At 35.3% G+C, this 25529-nt stretch overlaps 2 protein-coding genes across 8 annotated transcripts in view; one reads left to right on the forward strand and one right to left on the reverse strand.

Moving 5' to 3' along the window:
- The window catches only part of lepr (leptin receptor), an 847758-nt gene that overhangs the window by 130981 nt on the left and 691248 nt on the right, over positions 1–25529 (reverse strand). The gene's annotated exons all lie outside the window — the stretch shown is intronic.
- The window catches only part of wwc3 (WWC family member 3), a 109248-nt gene that overhangs the window by 79507 nt on the left and 4212 nt on the right, over positions 1–25529 (forward strand). For 2 of the 7 annotated variants that reach the window (XM_087255811.1, XM_087255814.1), the window contains exons 10-21: positions 3858–3947; positions 8304–8851; positions 9302–9422; positions 11195–11281; positions 11386–11472; positions 11582–11777; positions 14393–14569; positions 18506–18606; positions 18678–18825; positions 22046–22210; positions 23165–23257; positions 23334–23567. In XM_087255811.1, coding sequence (XP_087111937.1) covers positions 3858–3947; positions 8304–8851; positions 9302–9422; positions 11195–11281; positions 11386–11472; positions 11582–11777; positions 14393–14569; positions 18506–18606; positions 18678–18825; positions 22046–22210; positions 23165–23257; positions 23334–23567 — 2047 coding nt within the window. 7 annotated transcript variants of the gene reach the window in all.

Raw genomic sequence — 25529 nt, forward strand, 5'->3', positions numbered from 1 at the left:
GTAGGACCGCACGCAGTCTGCTAACTTATTGTTGTTGTTGTTTGTAAAAACACCTGCAGATTTGTGTGAAATCAATTTAAGGGTGTAGTTATTCAGAACTTAATACATGAAATTCACTAAATGAAAACCACTAAATGTTTACTACTCTAAGTCTCCATTTACACTGCAGATCTTGATGGTCAATTCCGATTTTGTGACTGTATCCTATTTTTTTTGCTGACCCGCTTACGTCATCTTTTAAAAGTGACTCGAATCCGATCGTCTGCATTTACACAGCACACGGCAAAGGCGCAAAGATCGGTAAAAAAAGATCGGTTTTTTAAACCTTTAGGCATCTTAATGTAATGTCCATGGTGTGATTTAGGCACGTGATCTATGCACTAGTTTTACATTAGTTTATATTGGTTATGTGGTGGACATTGCACTCTCTCGTTAACATGCTTAAATACCTGTTCTATATGACAATATACAAGGTGTTTTAGTCCTCGTGTGTGAGATTTAAGGTTTGGGATTCTGCTGAAGTCTGTTCTGAAATGAAAGTGTCAGACTTGACATCATTCGCTATGGTTTTAAATGACGCGCGACTCGCATTGACAGGTGAAAATCCAATCTACCTGCTTACACTGCAGACACGAGAACACAGATCCGATACATAACGGATAAATTTCCACATATGAACAAGGCCTGAATCTGATTTGAGTTAATCGGAATCCATGTGATTTGTTCCTGCTTACACGTACATGGGCCATATCCGATCTGTGCCACATGGGAGAAACAAATGGGAATTGAGTCACTTGAACAGTGCAGTGTAAATGCGGCCTAATGCCTAGTTCAGATTGCGTGATTTTAGCCCCGATTTTGGCTCGCCGACAGGTTTTGAGAAATCGCCGATAAATGCCTGAAATCACAGGCAAACTGGTGCTCGTGCACGTGAGTGACAATCACACAGTTTGCACTATCAAAGACGCGATCTGAGAGAATCGCCGAAGAGTCGCAGATGCCTGCGAGATATTTGGCGTGCTGAATATCTGGAGCTGTCGGCGATTCAAATCATGCTGTGTGTATTGAGATTTGACTGAAAATAACATCGGCGATCGCCTACAGCCAATGAGAGAGCAGCATTCACTTGTGTGTGCGTGTGTGTATACCTGCTGCAGGCCAGCGGGAGGCTGGGGGAGAAGTTAAAAGCACTCTTTTTCGGTTTATTTGGACCCACGAAATGGAGGAAAAACTAGTGGAGGTTTGACAGGACTCAGGAGCACCCGTGTCTGTTTGACGTTTCATACAGAAAGAAATTAGTTTATTAGCAACATTCAGGAGAAATGGCTAATTCCCTTTAAACCCAGGTGAGCAAACATGTACATGTTCTACCCCATTAAAGGCGTCTTTCTCATTATGTAGTTAATAACAAAAGATATACGACGTGTTTTTGGCTGTGAGACGTAGTTTTTACAAAGTTGTCGGCGATTCTTCCTATAGTAAAGTCATGCAATGTGAAAGTCCCTGTTGCCGATCCATCTTGCAGTGTAAATAAAGCAGCGACGAAACGCTAGCCCAGATAGTCATGCAGTGTGAAAACATCTCTGACACGACTACTTTTAAAATCATGCAGTCTGAACTCGGCATTAGTCTCTCTTAAAATATAGCCACTAAACAACAGAAAATTTTATTTTACAAATTGTATTGTGCATAAATCATCTAAACATCTGCATAAGCGTAATGCTATTATTGTAATTATTTAAAAACAGAATAAGTATATATTTGCACACATTTACACAAGTAAATAAATAGACTCATCAATGGACTAAAACTATGCGGAAGTCTGCAAATTTTGTTGGCACAGGTGTATATATATGTATACACACACACACACACAAACCGGTAAAAAGTTTGGGGTCAGTGTGATTTTTAAATGTTTTAAAATAAGCTAGTCCTGCTCACCAAGGCTGCATTTATTTAATCAAAAATAAAGAACAAATTGTGAAATTGTGAAATGTTGCACTATAAAAGAACTATTCAAAAGTAGTTTATAATTTAATTTAATCATAAATTCCAGTGATTTTTAAAGATGATTGTTTTCAGCTTCATTACTCCAGTCTTAGAGTCACACTTAGAGTCATCCTTCAGAAAACATTTTGTACAAATTATGCAAGTAATGTTTTTAGGTAATTTTATAATTACAATTGTGTAAATGTCATTTTAAAGTGCTAAATTTTAAAGGGTTATTTGAATTAACTAGAAACACTTTGTTATTTAATTTAACCCTTATTGAAAACTTATTCAATTTAACATTTTATACATTCATTTATTCATTAATTTTCTTGTCGACTTAGTTCCTTTATTAATCCTGGGTCGCCACAGCGGAATGAACCGCCTACTTATCCAGCAAGTTTTTACGCGGCGGATGCCCTTTCAGCCGCAACCCATCTCTGGGAAACATTCACACACACACACTCATACACTACGGACAATTTAGCCTACCCAGTTCACCTGTACTGCATGTCTTTGGACTGTGGGGGAAACCGGAGCACCTGGAGGAAACCCACGCGAAGGCAGGGAAAACATGCAAACTCCACACAGAAACGCCAACTGAGCTGAGGCTCGAACCAGCGACCCAGCGACCTTCTTGCTGTGAGGCGACAGCACTACCTACTGCTCCACTGCCTTGCCCACATTTTATACAAATTTACATAAATTATTCAAGTACATTTTTAGGTAAATGTAATTTTAAAACGTTAAAATAGAAAACTTTTTTGAATTTACTTTTTATTTACTTTACTCATTATTGAACATTTTTACTATTTAACCTTTTATACAAATGTATATAAATTATTCAGTTACATTTCTTTAGGTACTTTTATATAGTTACAGTTGTGTAAATGTCATTTTAAAATGTTAAACTATAAAAGGTTTTTTAAATTAACTAGAAAGGCTTTTTTATTTAATTTAACCCTAATTGAAAACTTATTCAATTTAACATTTTATACAAATATAAATAAATATGCAAGTATATTTTAGGTGCTTGTATAATTTCAATTGTGTAAAAGTAATTTTAGATTATTTATATTAATTTTATTTCAATTAAGTAGAAAAGCTTTTTTTATTTAAATTACCATTACATTTTAACCCAGGAAATGTAGTGAGGTGAGATTTCTTTGAATGTTGATTTTTCTTATTCAAAAATAGTAAATAAGCAAATTCACTATGATGAATAAAGAATTAAGCAAAAAATGTAAAAAGGTTAATAATGAAATATTTAATAAATTTGTTAGATATTTATAAAAATTCTTCTAACTGAATTTGGAAGAAATAAAACAGGACCTCAGTTTGTCTTAGTTTGTAAGTTGTGAGGGATTTAACCATGTGAAAAATAAAAAATGTTGCACTAGCACATGGATAAAGAAAAGCACAACTCCGTTCACTCAAAACATGGTGGTAGAATTATGTGTTTGTTATCAGGAAATCTTGCCAGCAAAATGGTTTTGTAGATGCCCGCAGAGGTAAATAAAGGTGCCCTCATTTCCCATCTGAACAACTCAAATCTGCTCATTATGAGTGTCTTGTGTCTGAAACTCCAGCTGAGACATAAATGGCCATTTTTTTCATATGACGTCAATGTGCATATCAGCTTTCAAATACCGCTTGTACAATTTTTCTCATGATGATATCGATGCATTTTTCTTTCCACATTTATTTTCCGCAAAACAAATCACACTCTAAGTTGCACTTAGACTACCTTGTGCTAACAACTATGATAATCTGCAGTATGTGATTCTATTAGATCTGCTAGACTTCAGTTGGTTTGTTAAAGATGTCCTTTTGACAAATCTGTATTTAAATGTGTGTATGTTGTGTAGGATTTTACTGCAGGAGAAGAGGAATGTTCTTATGAGGCAACTAGAAGAGGCCACCCGCATCACCACGTATCTACACTCTCAGCTGAAGAGGTACACACACAACACAAATATGCTATCATACAAAACTGAGAAGGTAAAAAAGCAGGTCTGTAGCTGTGAGTTTAATGCATTAATTAAGTGCAATTTCCATAATTATTATAATATTAATATATATGTACACATTAACACATTACACTATTGGAGTACTTACATTCTTTTAATATGTATTATGCTTATTTAATTATTTTTATATCTATTATCTTACATTTTTTATACTTTTGTATTTTTTAAACTGATGAAACATGTAATTATAATAATATAAATATATATAATCCTCAGAGATGGGCAGTATTTATGATACATGTATTTCAAATACGTATTTTAAATACAAAATAGTATTTTGTCATTTGTATTTGATAGGGTTGATGAAAAAGCTTAATATTTTACATTTACATTTACATTTAGTCATTTAGCAGACGCTTTTATCCAAAGCGACTTACAAATGAGGACAAGGAAGCAATTTACACAACCAAGAGCAACAATGAATAAGTGCTATAAGCAAGTTTCTGGTCTGTAAAGTCTAAGAAGGGAAGTATTAGTAGTATTAGTATTTTTTTTTTTTTTTTGAAAAAAAAAAGTATTTTGAATCAAAATACTTTAGTGTCTTGTATTTTTGTATTTTTAAAGTACTGTAAAATACTTTGTAAGAAATCTACATCAATCTAAATCATATAAGTGCACTCTCTGATTAGTGCCTTGGATGTTATTTGCTCTCTTAGGAGAGAGTATTTTTGGATGTGTTGCTGATGCCAAATGTTTGTCGTTAAAAACAAACAACATAAAAATAAGTCCAACAGTGGCGATTCCTACAATACTTCATTGGCTGTTACAAATGTAAATGAAGTGGAAAGATGTAAGACTTAAGATGACACAACATTTAAAACACAAATATTTAATAATCAAAAACTCCTAATACAGTTTTTACATTGATTATTGAAGAGTTCATTAGCTTTTTAATAGATTTCTGAAAATATCTGTGAACAAAACATTTCAGTTAACTCTTTATTTAAGACCCTTTTAAAATAATAAGAGATTGAATGATCATTGTACAGAGATGATGGCAGTTTTACTGGCCACAATCGCTATCAAACATCGTTTACTTCCCTAAGTTAGTTTGATCTAATCTAATTGATGGAAGATTTGCACTGGAATGGCTCTTTGTAAGTATTTCGTAGTATTTTTTTAAATACAAAATACTGTATTTTATTTAGATACATGTTGTAGCTGCTGTATTTTGATGCACCTAAAATTAGGGTATTGAATATTATATTTGAATATACATATCAATGTGTTTTTGCCCAACGTTGATATTCCGAATATATAATATAATCCTAATTCTATGCTATTTAAAAATGAATATAATTTGTATTTGTGATTTCGTTGTGTAATTTGTTAATTTAAAATTTGTACAAACCTAATTCCAGTTAATTAAAGGGAACTTATTGTCTAATATAGTCCACAATAAGAAGCAAAGTAAAATTGATTTGTGTTAAACTGATGTGTCATAGTTTGTCATACTGCTTTGGATCACAATATGTTAAAATATAGATATAATGTGAATTGATTATTAAACTTTTATATGATTTAGTTAATTACATAAATTAGTTTATACAATTGTTTTTGTGGTCACACTTTACAATAAGGTTCATTAGTTAATGTTAATTTATGCATTTACTAAGATGAACAATACATCTACTACTGTATTTGTTCATGTTAGTTAATGTTAGTTAATAAAAAAATACAGTAGCTCATTATTAGTTCATGTTAATTCATGGTGCATTAACTAATGTTAACAAGCATGGACTTGGATGTTAATAATACATTAGTAAATGTTCAATTATGATTAATAAATGCTGTACATTTGTTGTTCATGATTAGTTCATGTTAGTAAATGCATTAACTAATGAACCTTATTGTAAAGTGTTACCGTTTTTGTTAAGTAAATAAAAGACAAGTAGATTACTTTGTACTGAAAGCCACTAATTCAGCAATAAACAACATATCAAACTATTATTAATATTATTAATATTTTAAATGCATATTGTTTTCACTTGGTTTCTTTCTCTGCAAATGTTAATGTATACTTTATATTAGCTATGTTTCCATCCACCTATTTGTATGCGCATTTTGGATATATGATGGAAACGCCAAGATGCGCATACATTTTGAAAATGCCCATAAAAACTTATGCGCATAACTGAGTTGGATAAACTTTTTATTCGATAAGAAAAATGCCCACAAACTACGATGGAAACACTTTTACCGCACAAACTTAAGCATGCACATTAAAAAAGCTAATGTGATTTTGTTATAAGAGATCATGTGGTGATAAAAATGTGTGTGAATGGATAAAACAGCAGGCTGAGCACACTGTAAACCATCTGAAATGTCATTTTGCTCATTCTAAAACGCCTTACTGTTTCAGTATTAGTGTTATTATTAGGGTTGGGCATCTAAGCTATAATGCCGATCCGATACGCATCTCGATACAAAGAATACGATCCGATATATTAGCGATACATTTGTGACATATTGCGATGCAACACGATACGATTCACACCCATATCACGATACGATGCGATATTTCAGCACTAACTTATTAGATCAAGTTTATGAGATGATGTGAAAGAGGATGCTGTGCCATTGAATGAGTTTGATTATTTATAAACCAAGCAAAACCAAGACTTTTTTTTACAAACTGGCTCTTCTCTCAGAGCCAGAGTGTCAGTTTACAGTAGAGGGCCATTTTAGAACATATAGCACATATTATTTAAGTATTTTCAAGATAAACAGAATGTATAAGTGCAATATATATTAAAAAAATATGTATATATTTGCACTCTTTCAACATAAATACATTTAGCATTGCACAACAAGAATTGTGATTTAACTTTTCAACTATGAAAACAAGTTTTACAAAGATATATTTTGCCACTGATTATTCAAAACTTAAGGTTGTGAACTAGCAGTGTTATGCTGCTTTCAAACATCACTGTCACTGTAAACAACAGGCTAATAAAAATATAACAAACCAGCAATCTTCTTGCTGTGAGGTGGTCAAACTACCCACTGTGCCACCGTGACACCCATTATTTTTATCATTATTATTATTAATATTATTATTATTATAATTAAATAAAAATAAACAGGAGGAGGTGTTTAAAACCTTCGTTCTCCGTGACATTAGGCTGAATATCTTTGCAGATGAACAATGCAATAGCATTCGTTATTGGCGTAGAGCGAGCAGAACTGTTGCGCATGGAAAAAAAAACTTTCAATGCTTTTCTCACCACTTTTGGAGCTGGTTGAAGCAGTGCGAAAGCCGGGGATGCAGAAACTCTAGAAGATGCTTTCATAACAACACCGTGGCGCCGATTCAAGTGAGATTTCAGATTAGTCATACTGCCCGCGTATTTTACAGATGCGCGGCACATTTTGCAAATTGCATCTGTCCTGTCATGTCGTCCATCCTTAAATCCATAATGTTGCCATACTTTAGATTTAAAACTCAGTGGGGAATAAAATGTTTGTTTTGCTTCTCGCGCTTTCTGAGGGCGCTCCACTAGCTTCATCCGCACACCTGATACACTGAGTTGTAGTGTGTGCACATCCGCAAATCCGTTGCTAAGGCTTACTTTATGTAGGTCGATTAAATTATGCGCCAAAAACAGGTTGACAACACTTGTTAATAAATAAAAAATACATTCTATATTAAAAATATAAGCTGTATCTCGGAAAAATCGATGCATCTCGCAAAAACCGATGCATCTCGATTTGCTTCCAAAATTTCATTCATCCTCTGCTGCTCAACCGATGCACTCGCATCGTGCACGCGCATGACCGCGTATCGATACATATCGGTTAATCTTCCCATCCCTAGTTATTATATTATTAATGACCTCCAGAATCAAGAGCCTCTGTGCTCTGCGTCTGACACCTTCAAACGCCACCGCGCGTTCCCTGCGTGTCAGGATTGCCATCTGAGGCGCAAGTGATTTATTAGATGAAGAAAACATTGATGCAGCTTCTCCTACTGCAGCAAGTTCAGTTTTTACTGTTGATATTTGGCGGCAGTTAATCAGGAAGTGATGTATTTTGTTCGCTTTGACTCGTTGGATGGAAACGCTGCTTTATTCGCGTGTCTTTTATGTGATAATCTAGTTTTGCGCATAAAGTTCATTTGCATTTTTGGATGGAAACATAGCTATCGTTTATCAACATGTCATATATTGTAATGTGATTTATATCTTTCTTAATTCAACTGACAGCACTACTCAAAACAAAACTAAATTTATTAAGACAAAAGCAGTACATCTAACCACATCAGCTTTCTCTGTGTATATGCAGCCTGTCTGCCAGTAACCTGACGGTGTCCTCCAGCAGCAGCCGTGGTTCTTTAGCCTCCAGCCGGGGCTCTCTTGCATCCAGTCGTGGTTCTCTGAGCTCTGTCAGCTTCACTGACATTTATGGCCTGCCACAGTACGACCGAACAGAAGGCAGCTCTGACGTCCTGGACCCTTCTTTCCGCTACCTGCTCCCGTTGGAGAGCCACAGTTCAGGTTCAGCCTACGGCCAGAAACGGTCCCATGACACACCGCAGTCTCTGACCTCTCTCTCCTCTCGGTCCTCGCTTTCTTCGCTCTCTCCTCCCAGTTCCCCGATGGACACCCCATACCATTCGGCTCTGCAGGACTGCCCTCTGGCTCAGATGACCGAGGAGTACATGGAGGTGGCCAGCAGGGGGCTCTTGGCTGAAGGGCTGCGGACCCAGAGTCAAGCCCAGCAGCACACCACGCTTTCTGGGGATGGAGAAGTGGGAATCGCAGCCACTGCACACCTACTGGAGGGGAAGAGCCACAGAGACGCTGCTCTTCAAGGAACACACAGCTCCACAGGTGATGAACGCAACTAAATATTTACAGTTATTGTATTTAAACGCAATATAAGTTGCCATTTTCATCATATAAAATGTGCTGTGATTAGGGCTGTGATTGAAATATGTTAAATCTGTTAGTCCATTAATGCCTTTATGAAACAAAAGTTGCATTTTTTATTTATAAACATGGTAATTATATAATATGGTTAATCGCAGGCTAGGAAAACGTGGAAGACATTTAATTTGTGCGAGAGATTCGTATTTGTTAAAAGCACTTCTTACAATGCTACAGAGAATAGAAACAACACTTCTCAAAGCTTTGAATCAAGTAAAGCAACTGCCTCACAAAATGATTTACAACTACTAAGATTCAGTTTAATATTATCATGTACACACCCATTTTATATTTTTATTTATACCCATTTCTCTTTTTTCTGTTTGTTTTGTGCATGTATATGTTACTCTACAGGAGTGACCTTGCGCTGTAAAAGTGCAAGTCGGACCAGCAGAAGAGCAAGACGAGTGTCTGCAGGGGTAAATGAGGATGTTTTGGCAACAGACAGCGGGGTATTTGAAGCCTGGAGTAGAAGGTGAGATGCGAATTTACAGTCTACCAGAAATTCAATTCTGTCATCCATTCAATCCCTCCTGTCATTCATAAACTGTGATTTTTCTGTCATTCCATTGACCTGAAGGCCCACTTGCTTTGGAATGTGTCAAAAAAGATTGTTCATATTTCCTGTACACAAACACAGATTAACATTCAAAAGTTGTTTTATGATATTATTGATTTTATTCTAGGAGGACAAATAGCTTAAAATAAAAGAGATGTCAACATTATTACAATTCGTTTTATAAGAACTGGGACTATAAGAACTATTTTTTTTCTTCATAAAGTTTAACATTAATATTAAATGAATAAACAAAACAAATACATCAATACACTACAAAGTGCAAAACTTAATAGATATTTGTACTAAAATCTAAACAGGCCTACAAACAAATTGCCTTAAAACCTTTTGGTGCAATCTACATAAATAACCTAAAATGTATAGATGCATAAATGAAAATGCATCTTTTAATAAACAATCTAGTTGTGTACAGTAGTGTACACTCACCAGACACTTTATTAGGTACACCTGACCAACTGCTTGTTAACGCAAATTTCTAATTAGCCAATCACATGGCAGTAACTCCGTGCATCTGTGCTTGTAGACATGGTCAAGACGATCTGCTGTGGTTCAAACTGAGCATCAGAATGGGGAAGATATTGGATTTAAGTGACTTTGTACGTGGCATGGTAATTGGCGCCTGATGGTCTGGTCTGAGTATTTCAGAAACTGTTGATCTACTGGGATTTTCACGCACAACCATCTTTAGGGTTTACAGAGAAGGGTCAAAAACAGAGAAAATATCCAGTGAGCAGTAGTTCTGTAGGCACAAATACCTTGTTGATGCCAGAGACTACTTCAAGCTTATAAAAAGGCAACAGTAACTCAAATAAGCACTCTTTACAATCGAGATATGCAGAGGAGCATCTTTGAATGCACAACATGTCTAACCTTGAAGCAAATGGGCTACAGGAGAGAAGACAACACCTGCTGCCACTCCTGTCAGCTAAGAACAGGAAAATAAGGCTACAATTTGCACAGGCTCGACACAATTGCACAATAGAAGATTGAAAAAGGTTGCCTGGTCTGATGAGTCTCAATTTCTGCTGCTACATTCGGATGGTAGGGTCAGAATTTGGCATCAACAACAAAGCATGGATCCATCCTGCCTCAACAGTTCAGGCTGGTGGTGGTGTAATGGTGTGGGAGATATAGTCTTGGCACACTTTGTGCCACTTAAGCATCGTGTCAATGCCACAGCCTACCTGAATATTGTTGCTGACCATTTTCATCCCTTTATAACCACAGTGTACCCATCTTCTGATGGCTAATTCCAGCAAGATAACACGCATTGTCATAAAGCATAAATCATCTCAGACTGGTTTCTTGAACATGACAATGACCCTGTACTTAAATGGCCTTCACAGTCACCAGATCTCAATCCAATGTAGCACCTTTGGGATGTGTTGGAACGGGAGATTCCCATTTTGGATGTGCAGCTGACAAACCTGCAGCAACTGCATGATGCTATCATGTCAATATAGACTAAAATCTGTGCAATATTTCCATTACCGTGTTGAATCAATGCCACAAAGGATTAGGCAGTTCTGAAAGCAAAAGTGGGTCCAACCCGGTACTAGTAAGGTGTACCTAATAAAGTGATCAGTGATTGTATATGTTCTTTAATTAGGCACATCAAGCTGTTATTATTATTATTATTATTATTGATCTGATTTTATGTCTTTTTCCAGCAGGACAGAAGAATCGGAAGAAGTCAGTTTTGCTCAGGATGTTACAGTTGCAGTCTCAGAGCCAGTTCATATTCAGATTGGCCTTCTGTAAGCATCACACACTCTCTAAAAATCTGTATCATTTTATTTTTACAGCTATTCATTTGTTCATTCATTCATTAATTAGCTGACTCTGGGCGTTTCTTTTACAGATATGATTCAAATAGCAGGTTTTTGCTGCTGCATGTTCTTCAAATGAGAAATTTAAGCAAGGCCAGCATTAGAGATAGATGGAAAGTGTAAGTATACTTATCTTAATATCAAATATTTCACTCATGTTCTTTTAATATTGCAGGTACTTTACACTTTACGCACATTTGTCATTATCTCCATGTTGCTCTCTCTCAGATTTGTGAAGGTTCATGTTCTCCCGATGGACTCCAGTCGGCCCTGCACTTATTATTGCTGTAAGGCACAGGAGCCTCAGTCTCTGCTCAGCTTTAATGAGAGCTTCCGGATCCCACTGAGTGTTGGAGGCCCCGGGGCCCATGCCTTACAGTTCAGCCTCTGCACGCTTGGACCCCTGGCCCAGGAGGAGCTGCTGGTTAGACTAAAATTCACTCTGATTAAAATGAGGATAATGTTATCAATAAGAAAATCTGCATTTGTTAGATGTGCTCTGTAAAAAATGCTGGGTTCCACACAATTACTTTATGTTGTCCCAACACAAATTGATTAACCCTTTAAGACCGAAACAGCCACCTGCGGCTAAAAATAAGTATTGTTCTTAAATGTTTAATAACTTTTCATCTGCTGATCCTATCCATACAATTCAAATATTGGCATAAAGAAGAGAGTCTCAGCTTTCCATCGCTGTAAAACGTTACATTCACGTACCTTCGGAGGCTCCGGAATCAGTGTGGTTAACTCATCACATTTTGACAACGCTGATTTGACAAAGGAATGCTCGTGGCTTGTGTCTCCGGACAAACCAGACATGATGCATTGATGTATTGTCCCTCCTCCATGCTCAGATTGGTTCAAACTTGCTCTCTCTCAACCAATAAGCATAGGTTTGGCTTTGTGGACCAGCAATCAGCTTTTTGAACAACCCAGAATGAGAAATAGGCTGTACATTTTCGCACGTCTAAATAAAATGCAAAAAAAAAATGTTTTGCATGAAATAATTCTCATACTAAGTACTTTTGCATGCACAACAGCACAAAAACATGACAAAACAGTGACCCAGCTAAGACGAAGTGCTGGTCTTGCTGTTTTCAAAGCATGCAAATGACGGTGCGGCTGTTTGTCGGCAACGCAAAAGCTGAGAAGCAGCAGGGTCAACACCATATCCATGCTGGCACATAAAACCCAAGGATGGTCCACATTGAATCTAGTTTAGTTATGTAACTATTTATTGTATAGTAAATATTTATATGTAAGTTTTTACTCAGGATTTGCACCATGTTTATTTGGACTTTGACGTATTATTTATAATTTTCTTATTTTTTATTTGTTTATTGTAAGTAGTGTTGTTTAAGGTAACTGAAAATATAGTATTTAGCAAAAAGCCAAACTTGCTTCAGTGTTCTGTTATTTTGTAACAATCTTTCTGTTTAGTTCATTTCCAGAACTTTTGGGCAAATACATTGTCAGTAAATAAATGCAATGTTTTTTTACGCCTTAGAATAACATTGAAATAAATTGCTATAACTTGCTCAGGGAAAGGTGGATGTAGACAAAATTTATTTTGGAAGTATGAAACATCATAGTGTGTGTTTCTAAAGAAAAGAAAACAAACTTCTTGAGCTTTTGTTTTTAATAACTAGAAAATGCCACTTTTTTAAAAACCGTTTTTCTTAAAATTCTGGAATATTTTTTGTCTGTTCATATGCTTTTGGACCAAAAAATATTTTAAACTGGACCTTTAAATGATACAGATTGAAGCTTCAGGTTCTCCTGTTTAAAATAATATATGACACTTGAGGCTGACTGCTAAAATAACAATAGAAAAAGGCATTGTTTGTTTTGTTTTTTGTTTGTTTGTTTGTTTGTTTGTTTGTTTGTTTGTTTGTTTTGTTTGTTTGTTTGTTTTTTGAAGTCTTGGTTGGTTTGATACAGCAAGCTTTTTTCCTTTTTTATCAGCATCTCCAGAATTTTGCAAGAAAGAAAACAATTACATAATTTATGCGTAATTTCAAAGCAAAACACAAGAATAGAAGCAAACAATGCCAAATGTTTTGAGAAAAGTGCTAAAAAATTTACAATTTTCAGACTCAAATATATTATTAAAAATGTTCTGGAGAGATTTATTAAACTAATAATTGAAAAATGTTATTTAACAGGTTTTATGGTAATAGGAAGCCATACAATATTATATTTGTGCATATACATTAGATTAGTCAGTACTGAAGCCAAATCTGGAGCTCATCTAACAAAATAACTTACGATAACGGTCCAAAAGCTAGTACACCTGAATTTATATGTTATAGAAAAATATTAAATACAAGTTTTAAAAAGAGGGAAAATCAAGAGAAGCAAAAAAAAAAAAATTTTTGAAAATTTAATTGGAATTTTGTAGGTTGTATTTTTATATTTTTTTATAATTTCAAAGCAAAGCACAAGAATAGAAGCAAACGATGCAAAATGTATATATATATATATATATATATATATATATATATATATATATATATATATATATATATATATATATATATATATATATATATATATATATATATATATATTGCTTGAATTTAATTGTATTATCTTTCAATTTCTAGTTATGTTTGGTGACTAAAATACATTGCCTACATACACAGAGAAATGGATCAAAATATTCATTTTCAAAATGGGGTGTACTTAATTATGCTGAGCACTGTATATTCAGAATTGATCTGACAGAATTTGACAAATAGCACTTTTTTTTGACATTATTGCGTGGTTCTCTATATTACATTTATTCTTAATGTCTAAAAATCAACATTTATTTGATTAAAATATAAAACTAGAAGTTTCAAATTAAGTTCAGCACATGGATGTTACAGATACATGTATTCTTGCACCCCTAATGTTCAAGAAAAGAGTGCAAATTAAAAAAAAATTTGGACCCTTTTGAAGAAATGAGCATTCCAATTTGTTTAAACATTTTGTCTGCAGTAAAACTTTGGTGTTCATGGGATTCTCGTATGCTAACAGCGTGTGTTTGTGATTCAGGGCTCTGCTCAGGTCTCACTGACAGACTGTGTAGGCAGCACAGAGATGCTCTTCCAGTGGCTCAAAGTGCAGATTCACAGTACAGAGAACCACAGGCCTGAGCACAGACGCCTTAGTCAACCCAACCGCATCATGGATGAAGAAGAGGAGAAGAATGAAGGCCAAGGCAAGCTTGAGGTAAGATCTCAACAATGGACAGGTTTCTTCCTCTGTCCTGGGCATTAACAGCTATTACTGCAATAAAGACTTCTATTTCTTAGGTGATCATTATGCTCATTTACCAGATTATTTTTCATATTTGTTGTCTACTAAATAAAATTCACACAGTTTTAATGGTGACATCAGATGCCCATTTTACACAAGTTGATATGATTCTTTAGTGCAGTGGTTCTCAATCTTTTTCACCAAGTACCACCTCAGAAAACCACTGTCTCTCCAAGTTCCACTATAATGACCAGGGTTGAAATAAAGTATCGTAGTTGGCCAAATTAAGCAGCTGCTGCACTGCACAGTTCGAAAATGAAGCAGAGTCATATTCATATTTATGCAACTTTTGATACGTTTTTAAATACATGTTGCCTGTGCATATGACATATTTGTAAAACTTTTTGAAATCTAAACATTAACTTGTATGTAGATTGGTAGGGAACCCATTTTTCTCAAAGGATGTCAAGCTGACAAAACATTGCTGCACTCTGATACAAGTTTTAATTATGGAGAAAATTAAAAAGCTCTGCAGTGTTTGGGCATTCTGTGTTTGATAATCTAGCGAAATTATAATCCATGCTAAATATGAAGCTGGTCAGTCAGTTCTTGTCACGTGACTCGCGGTGCGGCATTCTGAAAAGTTGATATATTTTTAACTGGGCATGCCTGTAATACGCAAGCGTGTCGTGATGAAGTTCTTACTCATTTTGCTAGCCTGTGGTTTTTATTTTGGCACTCAAGTGACCAAGATATATCAAGAGAATACGCTCATTTTTCAAAATAAAATATTTTTTCAAATAAATGATGATTTAAACTCAGATAATAAATAAAACTGAAATAATTCATGATTTTTTGTGAGGCCCAGTACCAATTGATCTATAGAACGGTGCTGGTCTGTGGCCCGAGAGTTGGGAACCAATGCTCTAGTGCATATCTGCTCTGCAAGCACCCCGCCCCTCTTTCCGTAGTTCTGCGGCAACAGAATTGATTATTAGCAGTTGATGACGCGCTGCACTAAAGTAAACATTCTAAGCACAGCACTTTGATCGCAGGCTTTAGAGAACAGCCAATGCTGACCACATTGGTGTTATGGTACGCATTCATTCATTTTCTTGTCGGCTTAGTCCCTTTATTAATCCGGGGTCACCACAGCGGAATGAACCGCCAACTTATCCAGAACGTTTTTACGCACCGGATGCCCTTCTAGCCGCAACCCATCTCTGGGAAACATCCAAACTTATTCACACACACGTACACTACAGACAATTTAGCCTAACCAATTCACCTGTACCACATGTCTTTGGACTGTGGGGGAAACCGGAGCACCCGGAGGAAACCCACGCGAACGCAGGGAGAACAAGCAAACTCCACACAGAAACACCAACTGAGCCAAGGCTCGAACCAGTGACCCAGCGACCTTCTTGCTGTGAGGCAACAGCACTACCTACTGCGCCACTGCGTCGCCTATCGTACGCATCAAATGATTAAAATTGTATTCATTTTTTCTTTCATTACTCTGTGATTCCTCCGCGTACCTCTAGAATTAATCCCGTGCACCACTAGTGGTACACATACCACAGTTTTAGAACCACTGCTTTAGTGTATTTATGAAAATCTTAATACCCTAATACTCTTAATACCCTAACCAGTTAAAGTCTGTGACTAAACAATACCGAACTCTACTCTTCTGCATCACATTGCACTGTAGAAAACAGTCATTTTGTTTGCTTCATTAAGGGTGCTTTCACACTTGTAGATCGATTGTTTTGTTCTGAAACAGGAATTAAAACTGTTACCATTTATGTTGTTTATTTTTGTTCTTTGTGTGGTTTCACATGGCAAAATTTCTTAATTGACCATAATAGTTAAAACAAGTCATGTGCGAGTAAACTCTCCTCACATTAGCCAGTTTCAGGGTTTATTTTTCCCGAGTCCCATAGATTCCGCTCAGCTGTCATATGTCGTTATTTTAATTTATGTTGATAAGCAATAAGACATCATAAGCGAAAAGGTGCACTTTAGTTTTCACTCCCACAGACATCAACACAAAATATAAATCATAGAGGTAAGACTTTTTCATAGACTCATTTCAGTTGTCAGGTTTTGTAAAAATGTATCTATTGAATTAATCAATCCATTAAAATAATGTTGGCTAGAATTATGCAACATAGGCTTAAAGTATAGAGAGAAAGAACTGATAAACTAAGACTTTAGTCAGATCTCTTTCGAGGTGTCAGTGCAGAAATGAACAAAAAAATAGACCTAATACAGCATATTATAAGATTAAAATATAAAATGATCAGATCAATTTTCCTAATGAATAAACAGCTCTCGTTAATATTTCAGCATCCTTTTACTTTCATATTCGACATGAAACACACATTTACCGGTAGGAATCCCATCATAGGCCTACATAAAATTCTCTCTTCATATAACCGTATGGCTATTACATATACATAATACACTGTGATATAGCCTGGTTCGTTGGATTGTATTGCTTTCTCACTACAAATCCACTCCAGAGTTCCTTTGAATTGAGCTGAGACCACCTCATTTAGGCAGTCTAGACCAATTGATTTGGCACGGATCCGAGTGCGATTGCGGGTTTAATATATGCTAATCAAACTGTGCTAATGAGACAGGTTCCGAAACAAAAAGCATCCTCAAATATTATCTAATCTCAATGCTACAGATGTTGTACAAGCTGTAAAAAGGACTTGTTTGCTAAAGAGGTGGCATGTGACCTAACAGTGCTAGATAGACACGGTTTCAGAATGTAAACGGCATTAAAGGGATGGTTAACCCAAAATTGTCCTCTAATGTACTCACATTTAAGTGATTTTAAACTTTTATGAATTTCTTTCTTTTGTTAAACAAACAAATAGGATTTTCTGAAAATGTTGCAAACCAGCAGCCTTTAACATCCATAGTAGGAACAAAAAGTCAGTGGATGCTGCATTCCAGCTTATTTTAAAATATCTTCTTTTGTGTTCAAGCAGTTTTGGAACAAGTGGAGGACGACTAATTGACGACATTTTCATTATTGTGTAATAATGAAAGGGTATTAATGAAAATGGTTACATTTTTTGATGGAACTGTAAATAAACATTATTTTTACCCTGTCAAAAAAACTCAGTCCACAGTACAGCTACATCCTTTAAATACCAGAGGTTGTAAAGCAGTCCAGAGAAAAAATATTTTACACACAAGAAAGTATGTACATTTTTGCCCACTTGTTCTGAGATATTCCCTTCATATGTAAAACTAATCCATTTTGCTGTTGTTTGTCTTGCTGGCTGCAGTTGTGTCTTTAATTAAAGGAACAGTTCAATAATTCAAAATATATAGTTTTGAGCCCTGCACATGATGTCCAAAGAATCCGTTTACAAGAGTTATTTCTTTTCATCCTGTACTTAAATTATGGCCACGAATGAAATGCAACACTCACAACCAGTTATTGCACTCACCTAGTTTTTTATAAGAACAGTTGTTTATCTAAGGCAGGGGTGTCCAAACTAGGTCCTGGAGGCCCAGTGTCCTGCATATTTTAGTTCCAACCCCAATTTAACACACCCGGACCGGCTAATCAAGCTTTTTCTAGGTATACTAGAAACGTCCAGGGAGGTGTGTTGAAGGAAGTTGGAGCTAAACTATGCAGGACACCGGCCCTCCAGGACCCAGTTTGGACACCCCTGATCTAAAGTTTATTAATTGGTTAATAATGTGTTCAAATCAGAAATTTCCTGAGCACACCAAACATTTGTTGACAGTTCTACAATATTTATACACTAAATGAGAAATCAATTGACTCATTTCTCAAAACAGCTACAAAATGACTGACTTTTCAGTCCAACTTTAACAACATGATATAACAGTATCTTCTCTCTGCTGCTGCTGGTTGTGTAGGTGTCTGTGGTGAGTCATTTGGAGGAGATGAAGAAAGAGTTACAGAGGAGTGAAGAGGAACTGGAGAGGAAAGAAGAGCCGGGAGAGGCAGTTTCTGAAAGGTGCACACTATAAACAAGTTACCTTTTTTGTGTTGTATGTGTGTGTGCTGTAACCACTCTGTGTGTTGTAGGAGTTGGCAGGCTGAATCGGTGGACAGCGGCTGCAGTAACAGTACAGCGTTCGTCATTCCCTGTCCTGAGAGTCTCTGTGGTGAAGGGATCTGCCTGACTTCCGGGAGGCGCTGTCTCCAGCCTGCAGAGAGAAACCCAATTATAAAGGTATGGTGAAGTGTTACTGAAGTCAAAGAAACTGTATGAATTTAAAGGTCATAGTATGTGAAGTCAAAGTTGCCTTAATCTTTTCTTACACTGTCAAACCAAAAATAATGTCTCACATTATAACAGTTTATTTTCTATGGTTAAGAAAGTGGTAATAAAACATCACAAGAACTCAGTGTTTAACTGTGTCAGAACAAATTCATCTTGATAATGTCAGATAACTTTGTAATCCATTACATACAGTACCTTTCTATCAATTATCATAATAATTCAGACACAACTGTTAGTATAATAATATTTACACAACTATCGATATCAATGACGGCCTGTATTTGCTTGATGGTGTCAACCAATATTAAGCAAAACTAATCTTTAATATTTTTCTAAATTGTAGTTAAGAAAACTGTCTATTCAACAGTTCCTTTTGTTTTTTTATGAGTACCATATGAAGCGTCACAGAAGGGCTACACAATTAATCGAAAAAAGATTGCAATCTCGATTCGACTCCCACCACACAATCTTTCAAATCTTTTTATTATTGTTGTTATACAATAATAATAACAACAGTTTTGGAACAAGTGAAGGATAATTAATTAATGACATTTTCATTTTTGGGTGAATGTTGTCCAGTGACTGACACATGCCTACACCGGTAACAAACGTTGCCTAGTATCAAAAGCAAATAGAAGCAATTTTAATCCCTGCTTCTGTGTACAGTGGATACCACCTTCAGTTTCTCACTTCATCAGGTGGCTGAGAGATGGAACTTTTGCTTTTACGCATCTGGCATCTGTTATGCATCTGAAGGAAAATGTTATCAGGAACAAGCAGATGGTTTATTTTGACGCATGTCACGGATCATTTTGGAAGATTACATGCTTTATTTCAGAGCATTTCATTGCAGATAGTTTTGTAAACGAGGCACGGTGTAATGGAGAGATAAATAAATAATTTCATAATGCTTTGTGAATAAAAAATATTTTCAAAAATCACTTGCTGCAGTGCAATACCCTCAAACGTGCACTGATGCAATGACGTTATCCTTTGCTTACAAGCTTTAAAAGTACTCAAAAATTATAGCTGCTTTTCGGTACAGTTACGGTTGTTTCTCCACTGAGCCTGGAACGGCGCGGCATGATTACAAACCGTTCTCGGCCCGGAGTTCTCGGCACGGTTAGACAACCGTGCTGAACTGTGCTGACAGATTCTGTGTGTTGACGTCGCGACTCGGTTGCTAAGCTACCACAGCTGGCTCAGCAAAAGCGCGCTAGTCATCAGACATCCTCAATAAACTACAGTACATTTGATATAAAAGATTGATCCAGGTCTAAATGATACAGTTTGAAAAGGGTTTTAAAACCATAGAGCAGTCTCTGGTAGAGAAGTGAATAACTCATCACATTCTTACGAAGATATTTTATTCATTAAAGTTATTATTTTATTGACTTGAATACAGACCTACTTCGCCTGCCTGAATGTGAGTTTATTGCATGCAGCGCTTTATTTCACAGCACAAAACTCGCTCTGATCTGAGAGAGACATGCCAGCGACTTGCGCTGCTGACTTTTTTTTCCTGCTGCGCATCGAATAAAGCGAATAAAGTCACGCTTTGCATCGTCGATGTCCAAATTCCACTACAACATCACTATATCCATGGAACACGAACTTGCAGACTCTTTTAACAACAGGGAAATAATTGCACTTTTTAATTCAAAGCCAGGACAGCTTGTTAATACCGGCGAGACCACCTGAAGGACGGCGTGTTGTAATGTCGGCCGTCCAAAAGACTTTGCTTGAAAGCTTTACGGAGCGGCACTGTAACTGTCCAAGGTACTGTTGTATGATTTATATTATAGCATATGCACTAATAAACAAGTCAAAAGAATGAATGAATTAAATAAATATAAATTCTTAAATGTCAGTATTGCTTTTACTCAAAAAATATCAATACGTTTTGACAAATGTTTTATTAAAATAAAATGAGCAATTTTCATCATTTCAGCTATAGGCAATTATATGATTCAGTTATACATAAGTTATATGACATCTATGAGGCATGTAACATGTTTCTGTGTTTTTGTTTTTTTGTGGTGATCTTTAATATAGCTACGCAAATATTTTCTAAAACGTCTAGCAATAATTCGCCTCCAGCTTGTTAGTTAATTATGAACACAAAAATAATTATAGTAATAAAATTGAATGATCAAAATAAAAAGATAATAGAGCAGCATTTTGCTAAATATAATAGTGCTTTATATGCTTTAAATCCTGCAATATATGTGTTGTTTCATATTCGTTTTTTTTTCACTTGCTGCATTCGTTAGTTAATGTTTGAATAGTAAAACAAATAACAGCCATCGCTTAATTGGTTTCATTTTACCATCAAAATGTAGTATATTTTATATCATTATCAACTTTTGATATAAAAACGCAGTGTAATTTAATTAATTGTAAAAAATGAAATAATTTATGTGCTGTGTTTTTATTTGTGAAAGTGCCCGCTCACCTTTGACAAATATTATTTATTTCCCCTCCAATTATTTTCAATCATCACGTTACATTTTGGTAATTTTCCCTCCAAATAAAATTTAGCCAGAGCTGCGCAACATATAAATAAATAAGGGTGCACATGTACCTATATTTAGCACCCCTATTTGATAGAACGGCATAACAGTGTTTAGTCACATGGTTGCTTTTGCTTTTATGAAAAAAAATAATAAATTGTTTCGGCTCTTATTTAACTTTAATTGAACAAAGGGAGCCGTTTACATTGCGTTACCAAGGCAACTACTGATGCGTTTTGTGTAATGTTTTAAAGAGCTTTGTCGCAGCACGACAGTGGAAAATAAAAAACCGTATCCGTGCTGTCTGGCCCGGTTTGGCACGGAATGGAACAGTTCTGTTTAAAGAACGATTCAGCACGATAGTGAAAAAGCGGCTAAGGTCTTTTCACAGGGCCAGGATTAGGTGTGAAAGTAGTTTTACAGCATTTATATTTGTTTTTAGTGTGAAATAAGACTTTATCAACATAAAACGTGAATCTCAAGAGGCATATTAAAAAAATACTGTTTAAAAAAACCTATTTCATGATAAATCTTTAAGTCTTTTCTATGACTTTTGGTCAGTGAATGCTTCACAAATCACCTTTGCTTTTGAAAAGAGAAACAAGTTATGAAGTGGATCATGAAACATATTTCACAAATTTGTGTTTTTCTTTAAGGTGGACAAGGCGACCAACACAGAAGGTGTGTTTGCTGAGCCGATGCGAATGCGACCGAAGGAAAGGACAGGCCGCTGGGGTCACAGCTCCCCCTTTATGCGCAGCAGCACAATAGTCAGATCTCAGACCTTTTCACCTGGAGCCCGCAGTCAGTACGTCTGTAGGGTGAGTACAAACATACACTTCATACACTGCTGGTTTGTGATGCACCGTATTATCTCTCTTGTTTTTCTGTGTTGTTATTACAGCATAACATTCAGCCAAATATCTTGTCTATTACAAACAGTTGTGCATTTTTTTATCTAATAAATTAATTTATTTTTACTATTAAAAATGTGATCCTAAATATATGATTAGAATAAAATTAAAAATAATTAATTAAATATATAGTTGGGTAATAAAATATAATTTATTTACTGTATTAAGTTAAATGAGTCATCAATTAGACTGTGCAGTAGGTTAGTGTACTTAGAAATATAAATTGAAATGAAAAAAAAAATATGTAAGTAAAGTATTAAATGCAAAAAGATCTAGACAAAAGTAATGAATGATAATTTAAAAAGAGAGGTTTTATAAATCACTCAAGCATTAAGTTAAATACTTATTATATATTTATGAATTAAATTTCAGTTTAATTAATAATTTGTCGATTTAACCCAAAAAATAACTTCAAATATTTTTAAGAGCCCTAAAGCACGACCATGTAGTGAAATATTTTTGTTCTTAAATAAAAAAGATAAAAAAAAATAACTGTAAGAATTGTAAAACTAAATTAATTAATAATAAAGTAAATGCATTATAGTCATTATATAAGTAAATTAAAGGAAAATATTATTAGAAATAATTATATTTATATTATTAAATATATTATTATTATTATTAGTATTATTATTATAAAGTATTGAAAACTAGTAAATCAAATTAACTATTTACAAAAAAAATTAAGCACTGTTAAAAAGTCGTGAGCTCAAACCAATAAACTATATAATTAAAAGAAATGAATAAAAACTATTAAAACAACTTTGTGTATTTCACATTGTTGTAAATCGCTGTAAAATACCCAGTAAAACAGCAGCTTTACATCACTGTATCAGTTTGTCTTTGTGTTCTCTCTCACAGTTGTACAGAAGTGACAGTGACAGCTCTACTCTACCAAAGAAATCCCCCTTCATCAGAAACACTCTGGAGCGACGGACTCTGCGCTATAAACAGGTTGGAAGGATGCTGTGTGTTTGTGTATTTGTGTTATGTTGTAGATGTGTGCTGACTGTGTGTGTTCCTCCAGCAGTCTCACCGCTCGTCTCTGGCAGAGCAGCCCACTCGCACCTCTCTGGACCTGGAGCTGGACCTCCAGGCCTGCCGGACGCGACAGAGGCAGCTGACCGAGGAGCTGGCAGCTCTGAGGGAGCTCAAACTGAGGCTGGAGGAGCCCATGCAGGGCCCCCGTGGCCCAGCTGACCTCCCACACTGGGCCCTACGGGACGAACGCTTCAGAAATCTGCTGCGGGAGGCCCAGAGACAGGTCAAGCACATTTCTCTAGCCACTTCATAAATTCAATGAATTATTCATTTTGCAGTAGATGAATCTAGTGACACATTGGCTAACAGTAGGGATGTGAAGGAATCCTGTTTTCATGGGAAGAAAATTCTTGGATCATCGTATACTGAATTCTCACTGTATTTTAATAAATCATTAAAAGAGGTTAAAAAGATTGACAAACTTCAGTTTTGTCTTCAATGACAAGGTTTCCTTTTATTCTTTTAACGTCACCTTTATATTTAGATAGATAGATAGATGGATGGATGGATGGATGGATGGATGGATGGATGGATGGATGGATGGATGGATGGATGGATAGATAGATAGATAGATAGATAGATAGATAGATAGATAGATAGATAGATAGATAGATAGATAGATAGATAGATAGATAGATAGATAGATAGATAGATAGATAGATAGATAGATAGATAGATAGATGGATAGACAGACATGTATACAGATAGACTGATGGATGGATGGATGGATGGATGGATGGATGCACGGATAGATAGATAGATAGATAGATAGATAGATAGATAGATAGATAGATAGATAGATAGATAGATAGATAGATGGATGGATGGATGGATGGATGGATGGATGGATACATGGATACATGGATAGACAGACATGTATACAGATAGACTGATGGATGGATGGATGGATGCACAGATAGATAGATAGATAGATAGATAGATAGATAGATAGATAGATAGATAGATAGATAGATAGATAGATAGATAGATAGATAGATAGATAGATAGATAGATGGATAGACAGACAGACATGTATACAGATAGACTGATGGATGGATGGATGGATGGATGGATGGATGGATGGATGGATGGATGGATGGATGGATGGATAGATAGATAGATAGATAGATAGATAGATAGATAGATAGATAGATAGATAGATAGATAGATAGATAGATAGATAGATAGATAGATGGATAGATAGATGGATAGACAGACATGTATACAGATAGACTGATGGATGGATGGATGCACGGATAGATAGATAGATAGATAGATAGATAGATAGATAGATAGATAGATAGATAGATAGATAGATAGATAGATAGATAGATAGATAGATAGATAGATAGATAGATAGATAGATAGATAGATAGATAGATAGATAGATAGATAGATAGATGGATGGATGGATACATGGATACATGGATAGACAGACATGTATACAGATAGACTGATGGATGGATGGATGGATGGATGGATGGATGGATGGATGGATGCACAGATAGATAGATAGATAGATAGATAGATAGATAGATAGATAGATAGATAGATAGATAGATAGATAGATAGATAGATAGATAGATAGATAGATAGATAGATAGATAGATAGATAGATAGATAGATGGATAGATATATGGATAGACAGACATGTATACAGATAGACTGATGGATGGATGGATGGATGGATGCACGGACAGATAGATAGACAGACAGACAGACAGACAGACAGACAGATAGACTGATGGGTGTATGGATGGATCGACGAACGGTATATATATATATATAGGGAATTGAAGAATACTAACATATAGGATTTTGGAATTCCATGAATGCCAATCAGACTTGACTATTCCAGAAAGCCATGTATAAAAATAAGAGGCTCTGGCTGCAAGTTTTTTCTAGAAGTTCTCTTGTATAGAAAGTTACTCAGAGTTGCACACATTTACTCCATTAAAATTTGTTAAAAATAATTTTCAAAATAGTATTTGAAGTATTTTTATTTTTTAAATAACTTTGGATTTGTAACAATGAATTTAAAGATGAATAAAACATTTTTAATTTAAAAAAATTAACTTTTAATTTGTATTTCACCATTTTATTTCTGGGATCTAAAGCCAATTTTCTGTAAAAATAACTGTAAAAATCATTGTAGGGCATGTTCCTTTAAAAGAGTAATTAGTTA

Source organism: Danio rerio, chromosome 6, assembly GCF_052040795.2.
Source record: "Danio rerio strain M-AB ecotype USA chromosome 6, GRCz13ab, whole genome shotgun sequence".
Classification (NCBI taxonomy): domain Eukaryota; kingdom Metazoa; phylum Chordata; class Actinopteri; order Cypriniformes; family Danionidae; genus Danio; species Danio rerio.